Source organism: Scatophagus argus, chromosome 11 (assembly GCF_020382885.2).
Source record: "Scatophagus argus isolate fScaArg1 chromosome 11, fScaArg1.pri, whole genome shotgun sequence".
Lineage (NCBI taxonomy): Eukaryota > Metazoa > Chordata > Actinopteri > Scatophagidae > Scatophagus > Scatophagus argus.
In genome coordinates this window covers 22124840-22140783 of record NC_058503.1, presented here as the reverse complement: position 1 = coordinate 22140783, position 15944 = coordinate 22124840, and the positions used below count along the sequence as shown (strand labels likewise).

The following is a 15944-nucleotide window of genomic DNA, read 5'->3' as shown; positions in this document are numbered from 1 at the left end:
CAATAAAGTTTTAAAGAGGCCAAAGGGCAATAAAAGCTGGAGTTATGGTCAAATCACACTTTACATTTCAGAATGATTCTCTTTTATATGCATGTGCTTCTGAACACTGACCCCATAAAACATTAAGTATTGGTTAATTTTTGATTTTTTTTTGCCAAGCTATTTTCCCTCCCTGTTTTTTTTTCGGGGGGGGGACTTCAACACATTAGGCATAAAGAGCAGTGAACTGGGCGGTTCTTTGCACTCTCGCCGTCATCTTCTAGGATATCAGAGAAGGAGGAACTGGACCCTTGTGGAATCTAAAAAGTACAAGCTCTGAGGAATCTCTCCTCTCCTTCTGTCAAATTAGGAGCCTCTGGTTTTTTCTCTTCTTCTCCCATCACACGGTCCACAATGGCAACAACAGCTGACTGCAACTCTCTCGCCACAGTGTGCTCGGGCACAAGCTGCCTTGTTCCTCCCAGTAACTTCAATGCAGTGCTCAGCGTGGTGTTGAGCACAGTGCTCACTGTAATGCTTGCTTTTGTCATGTTCGCCATGGGTTGCACTGTGGATGCCATGAAGCTGTGGGGCCACATCAGGAGGCCCTGGGGCATCTTTATCGGCTTCCTCTGCCAGTTTGGCATCATGCCTTTCACAGCCTTTGCCTTGGCACTGGCCTTCAATGTCATGCCTGTGCAGGCTATTGTCATCGTCATCATGGGCTGCTGTCCTGGAGGCACTGGCTCGAACATTATCTGCTACTGGCTGGACGGAGACATGGACCTGAGGTAAGAAACCGGCTGGGCCAGCTCGGATAATCTGATGTTGACGTGTTGGTTAGATGACTGAAAACTGTCCTGTTTGGGATTATGTTCAAAATATGGAGTTCCTATGGAAAAACCTGGTTCTACATGCTCGTAACAGTGTCCGGGTGTCTGAGCAAAAATTTTGATAAATTGATCCTTATGGAACCCAAACACGTGTGCCCATTTGGGTTGCTAATGTATCTGTCAGGCGATATTGTTATTGTTGCTAATGAAGCTATTATGCAGTGCAAGTGAGGACTCATCCTCGAGGTCCTCACGGGCCCCTTTGTGTGTCGTACTGTGCACAGCAGGGCTCATGGCAGGGTGAAAATGGGCCCCACTGAGCTAATCCCTGAGTGGGGTATCAGCTATCACAGACCATCCACTTACTTTTAGAGCTGCTTGCTAAATGAAATGTCATTAAAGAAGCTTATTTGATCAACTCTGTCCATATTGACCATCCTCAGCATCAGCATGACAGCTTGTTCATCTATTATGGCCTTGGGGATGATGCCTCTTTGTCTGCTCATTTACACCACCCTCTGGACTTCCACTGGCACCATCCAGATCCCATATGACAGCATCGGTAAGCAGAGCACCAGTGGCCTTTTAAACTAGAAGTAAATAAATAAAAAATATAATGTGGATGAATATGAGGATGGTTTATTTTAAAGCACCACACATGTTGTTGTCCCACTGCATGAGATGATATGAAATGTGTGTATCCCCAGGCATCACTCTGGTGTCTCTTCTTATCCCGATTGCTCTGGGAATTTGTGTGAAGCGCAAATGGCCCCTCGTGGCAAAAAAAATCCTCAAGGTAGGAAAACTACAACAATATCGCTCTGCTGATTTTTTGTGAACCTTTCACCTTTTATAAGGGATTTGTTCCAACAACAAGCCTCCTGTGTGTCTGCCCTGTACAGGTCGGATCCATTGGAGGCTTTGCTCTCATTATCATCATAGCTGTGGTTGGAGGGATTCTCTACCAGTCCTCCTGGACCATTGCTCCCTCCCTTTGGATTATTGGAACTATTTACCCCTTTGTGGGTTTCGGCCTGGGGTTCCTCCTGGCCCGCATTGCAGGCCAGCCCTGGTACAGGTAGGGTGAAAGCATTGTGGTGATGTTTGTACAGCATAATTTTGTTGAAAAACAAAAGCCTGTATCTTGATTGCTGTACATTTCCCTAACTTGTTTAAATTTCTTTTGCCAAATTAGAATTTAATTCAGTTTCATAATGCGTAAAACCACTGCTTCATCAGCAAACATCCCTGCTAATAAATGCACTCACTGAGGAGATTGTTTATGATTCCCTGCTTTGTTCAGATGTCGAACCATTGCATTGGAGACGGGTTTCCAGAACTCCCAGCTGTGCAGCACCATTGTCCAGCTGTCCTTCAGCCCTGCTGAGCTGGAGGTCATGTTTGCATTCCCCCTCATCTACAGCATCTTCCAGCTGGTGGTGGCCGTCTCATGTGTGGGAGGTGAGCGTTGATTTTCACAAAGCAATCGATAGTCCATGTGCGCCGTCAGCCGCAGCCTGAAGCGGACAGTGAGCAGAGATTATCTCTTATCTATCGGCAGTACAGGGAGGCAGCTTAGTGTGTTACTGTCGCCATCCTGTGGTGAGGATGAGGCACTGCAGGACAACACTCAGATTGCGTATAATTCAATTCAGATTGTTTTTCATGGCATTTATTTCTAATGTTGAGGTGTATTAATTTAGAACAGGTAAGAGACAGTTTGACTGGAACTCCTGAGTAGGTGTCCACTGTTGGGACTTAATGAACACCCTGCAGCCAATCAAAATCAAGTATTCACCCACAATGGTATAAATATATTTAAATCTATGTATATGTTCTACACTAGAGATTGGTCAGCTATTGTGTTGAACTCCTCTGGGATCCATTATTCAGTATATGTATAAAAAAAATACATATACTATAATAAATGTAGGAGAGTAAAAAGCACAATACCCCCCCAAATTAAGCAGGTTGGAATTATAAAGTAGCAGAAAATGGAAATACTCAGGTACAAATACCTCAAAATTATGCATGAGTACAGGATTTGAGTAAAAGTCACTGATTTTCACCTGCCACCTGTTTATATCTGATTGGATGTGTGTTACGTAACCTGGCTGCAGTGAGTTCAAGGACAATGATCAAAGTTATATGTGATAATATGTGATAAGAAGCTAGCTTGCTGCTAGCTTAGCCTGCCCTTTCCTGTGCCATGTCACACAAGGAAATAAGGCTTGACTTCGATGCAGTAAAAATGAGAGGGTTGCAGTATAAGTTTAATAAAAATACACCCCTTTTTTGCATGGACAAGTGCCTTGATTTGTCACACTGCTCATCATCCCCCTTTCTAGTTTCTCGTTTTCTCTAAAAATAATAGTCAAGTGGCGGGACAAAAATCAAGTCAAATGACAGACAAAAAGGTCCAGATGAGTGAGTTTCTGAATCCATGTTTCTTCCTCTGCAGGCTACCAGCTGTATAAAAAACATTGCGGTGGAGCTCATGCAGACAGTGAGAATGCATCTCTGGAAGCTGGCGATGGTGTACAACAAAAAGTGAAGGGCTACTTTGAAAATAACGCCTTCGAGTCTGAAGAGAACGGGAACAGTGAAGAGAAGGATAAGAACACCCAGCTATGAGATTAGCAGGGTGGGAAAGTATGGAATCAGATTTGAATCATTTCACGGCTCTGCCCCACGTGCCTTCAAACTGCACCACCTCCAGACACCTGCAAGCAGATCAGTTTGAAGAACATGCAACAATATCTCAGAACTGTATTCAGAGCATCATAAATAACCCAATGTTAAGCTCGCGTGAACATTTATGAGTCTTGCGGTGAAGTAGTTAATGGACTATCGTTCCTGCATAAGGAAAAATATTTCAATCTATAAAATATTTAAAACTATTATATTCAGTCAGTCAATATTCAGCTCTTATTTATGAAAGAGGTTGTAAATGGGGAGGGGGGGTAATATTATTAATAATATTAGTAATATTATTTATTCAGTATGTTAAGGGAGAAGAATATGGATGTAGGGAGAAAAGCTCGACATTCCCAGATATAAAACCTGGTTGGCTGAGGAGTCCAAATGGGGAAAGAAAGCTGAATGCAAAACTGTTGAACATCAGAACAAGATGATTTACAGTAACTGCAATCTTCTGGCAGTTATTTGGCAATAGCATACATATTCAGTTAACACATATTCAGTTGGATTTTAAAAACAATTTATTCACTCAGGCTGTTGTAATCACATGTGGTCTCAGCTGACTGCACTTTGGACGTGTGCACCCACACTTTTCCCCCATTTGGCCCGAGGTTAACTTCAGAGGGCAGTGACTTCCATGAAACATGTTAAACTGTTCAGAGGTGAGACATTAGGCCCTCCCGTCCTTAATTTATTCATACGAAGTTATTTAAAACAACGTTAGCCTGTACGTTCTGTCTGAAATGCTTTTCAGTGCATTTACTCACATCCTCTTATGATTCAAACTGCTCTTTGTGTGGACTGACCACATGATCACATTCACACAGTGTATTTACTGCACTTTGCACTAAATGGTGGAACACAGCTACATACTAATATCTGACATTCATAATTGTTTGACAGACTGTAATACTTCACCTTAATAAACAGGCTGCGTGTTCTGTTATTCTCTATTGTGATGTAGCAGATGAAATCAGTGGTTATTGCAGACCAGCTTTGGCTCTCGGACCCCTGATGCAAACGTCTGTTGTGACTTCTCTGCTCTTTCAGTTCTTCTAGACCTCATTTACACTCGTGGTTAAATAGAATTAAGGTTCTTAAAAAGGAGAATGTTTCTTGGCATTTTGAAAGACATGAAGCTGGTTTTGCATATCTGTCCAAACTGAAGAGGCGAGGACATACTGAGGATATAATCGCAGTGGTTTTAGTCCTCTGTATTGTGCAAATGTGACAAAAGAAAAGCAAATTGGTTGTGTCATAATAAATAATAAGTTAAATAATAAATTAAGTTTCAGTCAAACTTTATTTTTCATGGCTTTTCTTGAATGTAAAGAAACATTTTTTTACAGAACCTCTGCACTTTTCTGTTTTAGAAATGTACCTTCTGAAATAATGTATTTTTCTCAAAAAATGTTTGTTTTTGTCTTTTGTTGTATTTTGTCATAATGATCTGTGTTTTGATATGAATATGAGTGGTGTTCAAGTCAATAAACACATGAACATTTGTAAGCTACACCTTCATGTCATATGTGCTTCTTTGATGCAGACGTGATCATGAAGGAGAGCATGACCTTTATGAACAGCTAGCACACACAGAATTTCATGTTCTATAATAATCCAGTAAAATGCAACATTTACAGAACACAAAGTCCCAGTTCAAGGTCAGAAACATGCTGCTCTGCAGTCATAAAGTAAAGTCAGCTAATGCTTGCAGTTGTTCGAAGTCCGAAGCGAAGCAGAAAAAGCTCATCCGCGGTCACAAAACCACGAAGAACACAAGTGCTGTGCTGTGATGATGAAGGACTTCAGCTGTCTGGGACTCAAGTGAAGTGCTGACCCAGGTGCTGGGAGCTCCACCAATAGCCTTCCTTTCACACGCTGGCCCCGCCTCCTGGTGAGACTCTGCTGCTGCCTTCACTTACTTTTTGAAATACCGACTCCCAGCTGTCCAACAGCAGCGAGGGAAGCGAGTCGTCCTCCCAGGCCTCCACACACAGACTTCAGATGATCGTCAAACACGTGCTGAAGATCATGAGACGCTTTAAGGCTAAGGTGACGTGCGGGGGCAAAGAAGAAGAAGAAGAGCGGCGTTAAGATGTTCTTTAACAGATATGCTTTTCCATCTTAGCTGAGTATATTAGCACTGTAAAGTGTACTAATTTGCACCAAGCACAAAGTATACCTGAGGCTGATCAGAGTGTCATTTGTTTTGCATGTATTTTGTTACCAACATGATTATAATTCATTATGTGGGGACCAAGAATGTGTCTACATAATGTCATGGCAGTCTATCTAGGAACACACCTGTGTATATGAAGTTAGTGAAGGGTGTTGCTTCATGAAGGCCTCTTCTGCATGGGTGATGTCAGAGTATGTATGTATGTATGTCTACATTACAGAGATGTCCTTCTCCTTAAAGTATGTTTTGATATATGTTGGTCATAGCTTCAACATGTGTCCTGATATTAGGAGTCAAAATTGGTCAGACCTTTTTCACAGCAGACATTTTTAAATTAGGAGAAAAAACAAACAAACAAAAAAAATCATATATATATATACATACATACATATGTGTGTGTGTGTGTGTGTATCTGACATTTCTGTTTTAAAGTCTGTCTTCTGATTTTCAGCATAGACGTGCATGTAAATCAGATTAAGTTGTGCTGGTAGAAAGATCAGATTATTCTAACTGAAATCATCATGATGAATTGTTCTGAATGAACAAAGCAGATGGTGGTCAGTGCTGTATTGATGTGTCTTTGAAAGGTAACATGAAAAAAGAAGTGACCACACCTTACATGCTCCTGACAGACAGTGAACACAGCATCACTACCTTCGCAGAGGAGGCCTTGGTGACTTCCTCTCCTCTTCGTCAGAGTCGGCACAATTGGAGCAACCTCACACTTCTGTTGGTGGAAAGACAAACAGTCATGGATCAAAAATGCCAAGTCAGAATACTGAACAATACAAATTTTCATGCAGTTCTGACTGACACATCCTTGGTTACATGAGCTCTTTCTGTGAAACGTAGCCCACAACATTTAATCAACCGACCCCCCACCACGGAGTCCTCATGGCTGGCGCTGCTGCACGTCATTTGTACTGAAAAGTGACACACGGTTGGTCATTTTATTGTGAACTTTTCAGAAGCCACTTTTCTTTGTCTTTCTGTCAGCCTCAGAAAAGCTGGCGCTAACAGCAGGCGTGTCTGAGAAGGTCACCCTGTTGGGTAGTCGTGGATCAGCGGACCCGTAACCGGTGGATGGCTGGTTCGATTCCCCGTCCCGGTGTCCATGGCTGAGGTACCCTTGAGCAAGGTACCTAACCCCCACTGCCCCGGTTTGCTGTATGTGTGTGCACGTCACTTGGGTGGGTTAAATGCAGAGCACAAATTTCGTTGGAGTGAGTTCCCTCCAATGACAAAATATGTCACTTTCATCTTCATCTTTCATCTTAAAGAGAAAATTGGTTTTTCAATAGTGGAATAACTCCAGCGGCACGGTGGTGCAGTGGTTAGCACTGTCGCCTCATAGCAAGAGGGTTCCAGGTTCGAATCCCGGTCTGGGCCCTTCTATGTGGAGTTTGCATGTTCTCCCTGTGCCTGCGTGGGTTTTCTCCGGGTTCTCCGGCTTCCTCCCACAATACCAAAAACATGCACATTAGGTTAATTGGCTGCTCTACATTGCCCCCTAGGTGTGACTGTGAGAGTGTGTGGTTGTCTGTCTTTGTGTGTTGGCCCTGCGATTGACTGGCGACCAGTCCAGGGTGAACCCCGCCTCTCGCCCGTAGTCAGCTGGGATAGGCTCCAGCTCCCCGCGACCCTGACGGATAAGCGGTATAGAAAATGGATGGATGGATGGAATAACTCCACACCATTAAAGTTGTATGTGAAGGAGTGTTTTTCTCCCAATACGTTACTGTAAATGAACTGCACGATTTGATCTATAAAATTGTTTTACTGTTAAATATAGACCTACTCGCCTCTGAAGAGACATATCGCATCGTACATCTGAGAGGCTAACCTTTACTAAACGATGTAGTGAAACATGATCTCTTCTGTAACTCGGTGTGAACTCGTCTACTGTTGAGAAGTTGAATCGACACTTGTGATGTATTTTGTCTGTACGGAGTAACCGTATGTAACGGGGTATTAACTTATTATTCCACTTCCCACTGAGATATTATTATGACTGCATGTATCAGCTGTTCAGTTCCCCACGGACAGTGTAAACTGGCCCACCCGTGGAGCCCCTGCGGACTTGTGAAGGGGAACCTCACTGAGTAAGTTGTGTTGTAATAAGCTCTGCTAATATAAGGACGAAACTTTACTGTTTTACACTTTAAATCCAAATATTCATATGTGGTGGCTTGATGTTTTTAAAAGTAATATTGATTAGCCCGTAAAAGTTTCATTTTACTTTGATGTGTTCAAGTGCGCCTCATTGTGGGAAAGCTGCTAGCTTCAATGCTACGATAGCGGCTAATCTTGGTTTGTGTATTTTGGTGTGTGTTCGTCACGGAGCTTATTGCAGTCCTGCCTGTAAGATATTTTACTCCCGTTTTTCCAGGAGATTGACCTTAAATATCGAGTTAAGTCGATATTAAGTCGAAGTAGAAGTCGTCTTTTCATTTAAATTACACAACGCATCCCTCACAACGGTGCAGTAACCGTTACACGTACTTACGCATGACGTAAACACGTAATGTTGTTAGTGCGCCAATATGTCGGCGTGCGATGAGCTCTACCCGGTGTGCACTAAGTTTAACAAATTGTGTCGTTCCTGGGAACCGCCTGAGCGTTAGACTTAGCTACCCGAAACAACGGAAGGAAATACAACAAAAGTGGCGACGAGGAGGTCCGAACATCCGACGGTGTTATTTTTGAGTTTTCTGCGGACCGTGGAGCTCCAGGTGATAGGCGGCGCCCACGCTCGGGAGCTATGCCCAGGTACGCGGGGAACGGAGCGACAAATAAAGGTGAAGGGGATTCATGCCACACAGTGTAAAAGCTAAAGAGTAAAACAGTACAAATAAGTGGAACAAGCTGTGTAACCAGACGCAGGATGGCGGGAGTTATCGGCTCAGTCGGCCCATTTGATGAAACTGGAGCTCGTACACGGAGCGTTTTGGCTAGTTTGTGGAAGCTAATGGAAAAAGTGCCCACATGTTTGAGTGTATTAGGCCCAAAGACATTTAACTTGCTGCAACCAGCTAAACCAGACAGTAAAACGTACCAAGAGATTGTGGATACTCTAACAAACCACTTTTCACCTAAGCCCCTTGTCATAGCAGAGAGATTCAGATTTCAGAATCAGAATTCCTGCATTTATCCCCGAAGGGAAATCCTGTGTCGTACACACATTGCACTTGCAGCTTTTCCGACTAAGAAAGAAAAATGAAAGATATAAAAATAGGATAAACAACAAGAGGAAGGGGAGTCTCACCATGTTTCTAGCAGCTTTAAGGAAATTAGCTGAGCATTGTGAGTTTAAAGATGCGTTAAATGACACCTGAAGAGACAGACTGGTGTGTGGATTAAGAAATGAAGCAGCACAGGAAAACTAAAAACTATTAACTTTACAGTTTTTTTTTGTGTGTCTTGATTTCACAGGTAATATCAAAGACATCGTTTACAGCGCTGAGCACTGGCTGGAGGAACATCTGCTCAACACTGCACTGCACCTCAGTGTCGAGCATTAAACCTGACAGCGTGGGGCCATCTGTGATACGGAGGGGCTCATCCAGAAGCATGCCGATGGCGTCTGTGATTGACACCACCTCATCATTCATCTCCTCCATCACGTCCCCCTCATTGATCATTTCTGGAAATCTGATCTTGGAAAAAGGAAGACATCATCCTCGTCGAGAAGAACAAAAAGCCTGGCAAGTGAATTTATATTTAACGTACCATACAACAATTAAACAGCCCACCACACCATGGGGTCTTCTTAGATTGACAGATAGATTGATAGTTAGATACTTTATTGATCCCAGGGAAAATCCAAGCATCCAGTAACACATTACAGCAGTAGGTTAGCCAAAAAGTAAACTAACAAACAGACAAACAAGGCCTCACTGTTAGTGGAAAATAGACTAAGCATATGCTAAATAAACTAAACATATACTAAATAACTAACATATGCTACATAAGGTATAGTAAAGTGCAAAGAAAGCTGGTCGACCAGATTGACGGTGTGTGTTAAGACAAGAACTACAGTGTGAACAGAACTGTAAACATATTGCTACCCCCCACGAAAGAGTTATAAAGTGCAGGTTAATTGTGCAAAACAGTAAGGTGATAGATCAGGTGCATAGTGGAATAAATGTCCTCAGATTTAACGCCTGCTGTGACTCGGGCTCAGACTGTCGCTGGGATCGTGACCCCTGAACACCCAGAGATGTGTTGTAGAGTCTAATGGCCAGGAGGACAAAGAGCTCCTGAGTCTGTTTGTGGAGCAGGTCAGAGACAGCAGCCCGGTGCTGAACACACTCCTCTGACTGATCAGAGTCCGGTGCAGAGGGTGGGAGTCAGTCGTCTGTTAAGCTGAACACACCTCTACCTGCTTCAGCAGCCTGCAAAAGGCCATTCAAAATGGAAAGGATTTGTCTTCAGCCCCAGGAGGGCGAGACTGAAAATCAGCTACTTTTGAGAATAAACAGAAAATTTCTACGTTCTGAAAAATGGCTGTGCTTTATGCATAAAGTTTCAGAAGGAAACACGCTGTGGAGGAAGAAGCACGAGATATTTCTTCTGTTTTGTTTACAAAGAGATTTGTAATATAATGTAATATACTGTATATGTGTAATATTTTCTTATCTGTAAAGTATAACATATGAATCTGTAAAATGTAATATGGTCCATCTCCATATAAACATCTACCTGATTAAAAAAAGGAAACATTTTAACAATATTATGTTATCATTCTATTTGCTTTACAACTTGTATGTGTTAAGACCACAGTAATTTGTAAATTCTACAGGAGGAAGGATTTAAGAACTTTTATTGTCATACCAGCTCACATTTACATGTTTATGGTATGAAATTAGGACTCAGGTCCCGGAATCAAAAAGTAGAATAAAAAAAAAAAAAAAGATTCTTTTAACAAATCTTTACTGTAAAATCAACAGCTGTATTTGATTCAGTATTTTACAAAATATTAATGTAAATTAGACACTGCTTCATTGTTTTTGTATTTATAGTTTTTATGCAGCAAATATTAAAAACTTGTTCTGCTGTGCTGCAGATCTCCTCGATGACCTCAGGGTCGGGCATCACATCACCCTCACTGTTATCTTCTGCCATGAAGTGCCTGTATAAGTCTAATGGAAATCTGATCCTGGAAAAAGGAAGACATCATCCTCGTCAAGAGAAGAACAGCAAGGCCAGCCAGGTGAGTTTATGTTAAAGAATCCTTTTCATGACAGAACATCACAGCAAGATTAAAACTGAAGCAGCTCAGATGAACCTGGACAATGAATATCAGTGTTTCCCCTATAGTGCAGACACCCCCGCCCTGCCACCAGGACCCCCACCCAGAAATTCAAGTCGTAGATTTAAAAAGAAAAATCCATTGTTTAATTTTTATTTTAATCGAAAGGGCCTATAACCGGCCTTCTTTTTATCAAATAAAAAGCTAACTCTAATTTGCGCCATTTCAGAGTGTAATGCGTGGCTATGGTTTCGTCACATCCTCCTCTCCTCTGCGAGGGGCGGGCCTCCCCCCTCGCTCCTCTCTCACAACATACACACGTGCACTCACACCGGTGCAGACACACCCACCTACACTCGGAGAGCAGGGCAGAGCGTGTTGCCGACGTTGCGGTAAAAAAGTCAACAACAAACCAAGTATTAATGTACGACCGGAGGTTCCCCAAACGTTCGCCGCCCCCCCCCCCCCCCCCCACCAAAAAAAGAAAAAATCTGCATTTTTTAAACGAACTGTACGTGGCGAGGTGGGAAGCACAGTTAGCGCTACGGCAGATGCTAGCATAAATGCTAACCACCTGCCCCGGTTAACGTCGCCACATCTACCGGTAGTACTAAACTGTTGCAGCCCTCCCACCGAGACACGTAGTAAGAAGCTGCAGACGGGTCAGCACCGTCAGTCTGGCTTTGATCCGACGTGGCTGTCAGACTTAAGATACTCTCCATGGCTGTACAAGACCGAGCTTGGTCAGTGAATTGATTAATGAACGAATGAATGAATGCTGGATTCATTGATTTTTTGAATGAGTGATTGATTAACCAGCTGGCCAGGTTTAGCCTTTGGGACCACCTATTCGCAATTAGTGCTAAGTACAGTTAGTGCTCTGTGTGCATACCAAACGATTAGTCCTTTAGTTTGGGATATGCTGAGATGTGTTGACTAAGCCAGACTGAGTAAAAGAAAGCATTTGGTTGTTGTTAATCATATGTTTTTTTAATCTTATCTTGTATTGTCCATCCATGTGAATAGATGATTTATTTTATTGGATGTTTTTTTTTTTTTTTACGAGGTTACAAGGCAAGGTCAGGCCAGAATTTTTATTTAACTACCCTGCCAGTCCTACAGAAAGGACAAACTTGACCAACACATGGCATCTGATCATCACAGAACAGCCTGTAAAGCAGGTAAAGTGTTAAAATCATTTTTTAAAATTAAGATTAACATGCTTCTTGATATTGATGATGTGTTATGTTTCAGTAACTGTCCTGGAGCATGAAGCCCTGATGGGGCATTCAAGTGCTTATACTGGCTCATCAAACATGAAGCAGCACATCACACCAACTATCCAGCCTTGTTGGACCTGACCAATCTGTTGGGCTGCAGCTATTTCGACAAGCTTCATGTACGCTTAAAAAAAATTCATGTTTCATGTGATTGTTATAAATTATATTTAGCATAAATTTAGTTGAAGAAATAACATAATATTAATTTCAATGTATCTTTGTGTAAACCTTTCCAACATTTTATTTTTCAGATTGGCAAGGCTACAAACTGCAGATGACACCGCATTGTTGATGAGATGTTGGATATTCCCGCAGCCCATATTAAGGGACATTCATCAGTCAAAAGTGATCGGTATAGAAATAGATGAAACAGCAGATGTGTCCGTGTGCAGACAGATGGACATTCATGTTAGATAGATATACTTTATTGATCTCAAGCTGGGAAATTACAGTGCAGCAGTACCATTACACACAATAAGCTATACAAAATATGTTAAAAATAGCAACATACAAAGCAATATAAAAAATTGTATATACAACAAATAAGCAGTGTAATGTTGTGCAAAATAAAGTAGAAAGTAAGGTGCAGTGAACCAAGTGTGTAAAACATATAAAGTGCATAGTGACTGTATGTTATGACCAGAGTTTAGCTGTTATTGTACAGTGTGATGGCATCTGTCCCTTTGACAGTGGAGCTGTAGCAGCCTGTGGGAGGTGGTGCTCTGCTGTCTGTCAGCTGTGTGGTGGAGAGGACAGTTTGTTCAGCGTCCTCCTTTCCACCACGGTCTCAAAAGACGGCAGCCTGAGACCGAGTACAGAGCCAGCCTTCTTGATGGTCTTATCAAGTCTGTTGGTGTCGCTGTCTCTGATGCTGCTGCCCCAACACACCACGGCAAAGAATATGGCAACAACAGACTGGTAGAAGATCTCCAACATCTTGCTGCACACGTTGAAGGATCTCAGGTATGCCGAAGTGTCACACTTAAAGCTGTAAAACAATATTGTCATAAAGGTTATTTACAGTTAAAATCTGATACCATGTGAGAATAAGTAGTCTGTGTGTGAATGTACTGATCAGTCAATATAAGAAGTGATCACACCTTACATGCTCCTGACAGACAGTGAACACAGCATCACTACCTTCGCAGAGGAGGCCTTGGTGACTTCCTCTCCTCTTCGTCAGAGTCGGCACAATTGGAGCAACCTCACACTTCTGTTGGTGGAAAGACAAACAGTCATGGATCAAAAAGTCAGATTACTGAACAATACAAATTTTCAGGTGCTCTCATGCAGTTCTGACTGACACATCAGTGGTTACATGAGCTCTTTTTGTGAAACGTACCCCACAACATTTAAACAACTGACACCCCCACCCGAGTTAGTGGAAACCCATAAAATGTATTCAGAGTGGAGTGTCTCACCTTTTCTCAGCCTTTTTGTCTATCCAGTCCAGCCTCAGCAAAGCCAGCTGAGGCATCAAGTCATTCACAGCTTTGACGGGCTCATCCTGCGGCATGTTGGTGGCGTCTGTGATTAACCCCTCAATGTTATCCTCTGTCATGAAGTGTCTGGGAATGTAAAACAAACTGCTTGTAAAAATTGGCTATACAAATAAAGTTGACTTGACTTGACTTAAAACGTGCTCCTGGAGAAACAAAAAAGACATCACAGGAAGATTAAAACTAAAGGAACTCAGATGAATCTGTTTTTTTGTTTGTTTGTTTGTTTGTTTTACTGCAGAACTGGACAATGAATATCGTCATAAAGGTTATTTATGATTAAAAATCTGATGCCATGTGAGAATAAGTAGTCTGTGTGTGAATGTATTGATCAGTCAATATAAGAAGTGATCACACCTTACATGCTCCTGACAGACAGTGAACACAGCATCACTACCTTCGCAGAGGAGTCCTCATGGCTGGCGCAGCACCGCCTGGGGCATCAGCTGTGCTAAAAGGCAAAACACGGTCATTTTATTGTGAACTTTTCAGAAATATCGCAATAATAAATGAGTTAGTGGAAACCCATGAAACGTATTCAGAGTGGAGTGTCTCACCTTTTCTCTGGGGCTGGAAGCTTCTCCTCAGTTGCTCTTTTCTGCAGTCTTAGAAAAACCAAAACAATATGGAAAAACTATATCAAACATTATTTGAGCTCACTAAAAGAAAAATGTTACAGGCAATTTAAACGCTAAAAGTGAGGCTATGACACTTTCTGTCAAACATACCACAACATCACAGAAGAGGCGATTAAGCCACCTTTTCTCTGCCTTTTTGTCTCTATCCAGTCCAGCCTCAGCCTGCTCAGCTGTGTCTGAGGAGGTCACCCTGTTGTAAAGAGAAAATTGGCTGTTCAATAGTGGAATCATTTTTAGTCAGAAAGAAATCAGCAACAAGTTTTGTAACTCACATAATCACAAAACAATTATTCCTACATTTACACACCAAATATCTGTGACTCCAACATTGGTAGGCTACTTCAATCTTCTTGACTCGTATACCCAGTAAGTTATTTTTTCTGCTCCAAGATGTTACAAGACTAAAGGTAGACTATAATCTAACAGTTGAAATGAAAAAACAGTTTAGACGAGTAAAATAACTGTTCTCGGTCATCTTACCGACTCTGAGGGCTGGAGGGCTGTTTCTTCTCTGCTGGCTCGTTTTCTCCAGTTATTGTTTTTTCTGTACAGAACAAAGAGAAATATGACAAAATACTGTCTGAAAAACAACGTGCCTTCATCGCAGATACAGAAAACATCACAGGACGTGTCTACCAAACACATGAACTCAAAGTCTGAAGAGTATCAACTTTTTCAGTTCACATTAGAAGAAGCAACACCCAAAGAAACGCATCGTACATCTGAGAGACTAACCTTTCCAACTAATCGATGTAGAGAAAACATCTCTTCTGCAACTTAACTACAACTACTGTGCACTAACTAATATACTGTTGAGAAGTTGAATCAACGCTTGTTATGTATTTTGTCTATACGGAGTAACCGTATGTAACGGGGTATTAACTTCCCTTAGTATCATTATTATTATTCCACTTGCCATTGAGCAATGGGCACCCCACTAAATAAGTTGTGTTGTAATAAGCTCTGCTAATATAAATATAAAATAAATATAAAACTTTATTGTTTTACACTTTAAATCCAAATATTCACACGTGGTGGCTTGATGTTTTTAAAATTAATATTGATTAGCCTCTAAAAGTTTCATTTTACTTTTATGTGTTCAAGTGCGCCTCATTGTGGGAAAGCTGCTAGCTTCAATGCTACGATAGCGGCTAATCCTGGTTTGTGTATTTTAGTGTGTTCGTCACGGAGCTTAAGAGTAAAACAGTAGTTATTATGTAATGTAATAGTTATTATTATTATTATTTCCACCAACAATGAACTGTGTTGACATTGACAAGCCCACTGATACTGCTGTACCCGAACCCGATGTCATGCACCATTACAAATGTCAGACCCAATCAGCCCTACTGTGGTTGTCTACTTTAAATAAAGCAGTAAAAGGAAGTGTAATATCTGTACCAAAACCCAGTCCAACAAGTGAAATGACGAATGTACCTGTGGAACGTCGCTATCCTATTTGTGAAAGGCGACCACCAAGTCTGAATTTGTAGTTTGAATGGTGACCAATGTATTAGCTCATCAGCAATGTTCTAATTGTGTCACATAAGAGTTTACAAGTATAAACAATGAAATGATTTTGAAG

General features: G+C 41.7%; 1 protein-coding gene and 1 long non-coding RNA gene across 2 annotated transcripts; one reads left to right on the top strand and one right to left on the bottom strand.

Moving 5' to 3' along the window:
* Positions 1–191: 191 nt before the first annotated feature.
* Positions 192–4044, top strand: slc10a2 (solute carrier family 10 member 2). The gene is made up of 6 exons (XM_046404749.1): positions 192–770; positions 1256–1374; positions 1520–1608; positions 1715–1890; positions 2116–2273; positions 3274–4044. Exons 1-6 carry the CDS (start codon positions 394–396, stop codon positions 3444–3446), a joined length of 1092 nt encoding a protein of 363 aa, XP_046260705.1. The 5' UTR covers positions 192–393; the 3' UTR covers positions 3447–4044.
* Positions 4045–5084: 1040 nt separating this feature from the next.
* LOC124067425 lies at positions 5085–8184 on the bottom strand. Its single transcript, XR_006844753.1, has 3 exons — positions 8090–8184; positions 6346–6418; positions 5085–5559 (listed from the first exon to the last, which is right to left on the bottom strand). It is a non-coding gene; the product is annotated as an uncharacterized LOC124067425 (long non-coding RNA).
* Between the last annotated feature and the right edge of the window lie 7760 nt (positions 8185–15944).

Excerpts from the sequence above, each read along its gene's own strand:
- slc10a2 (XM_046404749.1), top strand. The coding sequence starts at position 394 with ATGGCAACAACAGCTGACTGCAACTCTCTCGCCACAGTGTGCTCGGGC. Across the intron at positions 1,609-1,714 it reads TGGCAAAAAAAATCCTCAAG|GTCGGATCCATTGGAGGCTT; the intron begins GTAGGAAAACTA and ends TGCCCTGTACAG. Across the intron at positions 2,274-3,273 it reads GGCCGTCTCATGTGTGGGAG|GCTACCAGCTGTATAAAAAA; the intron begins GTGAGCGTTGAT and ends CTTCCTCTGCAG.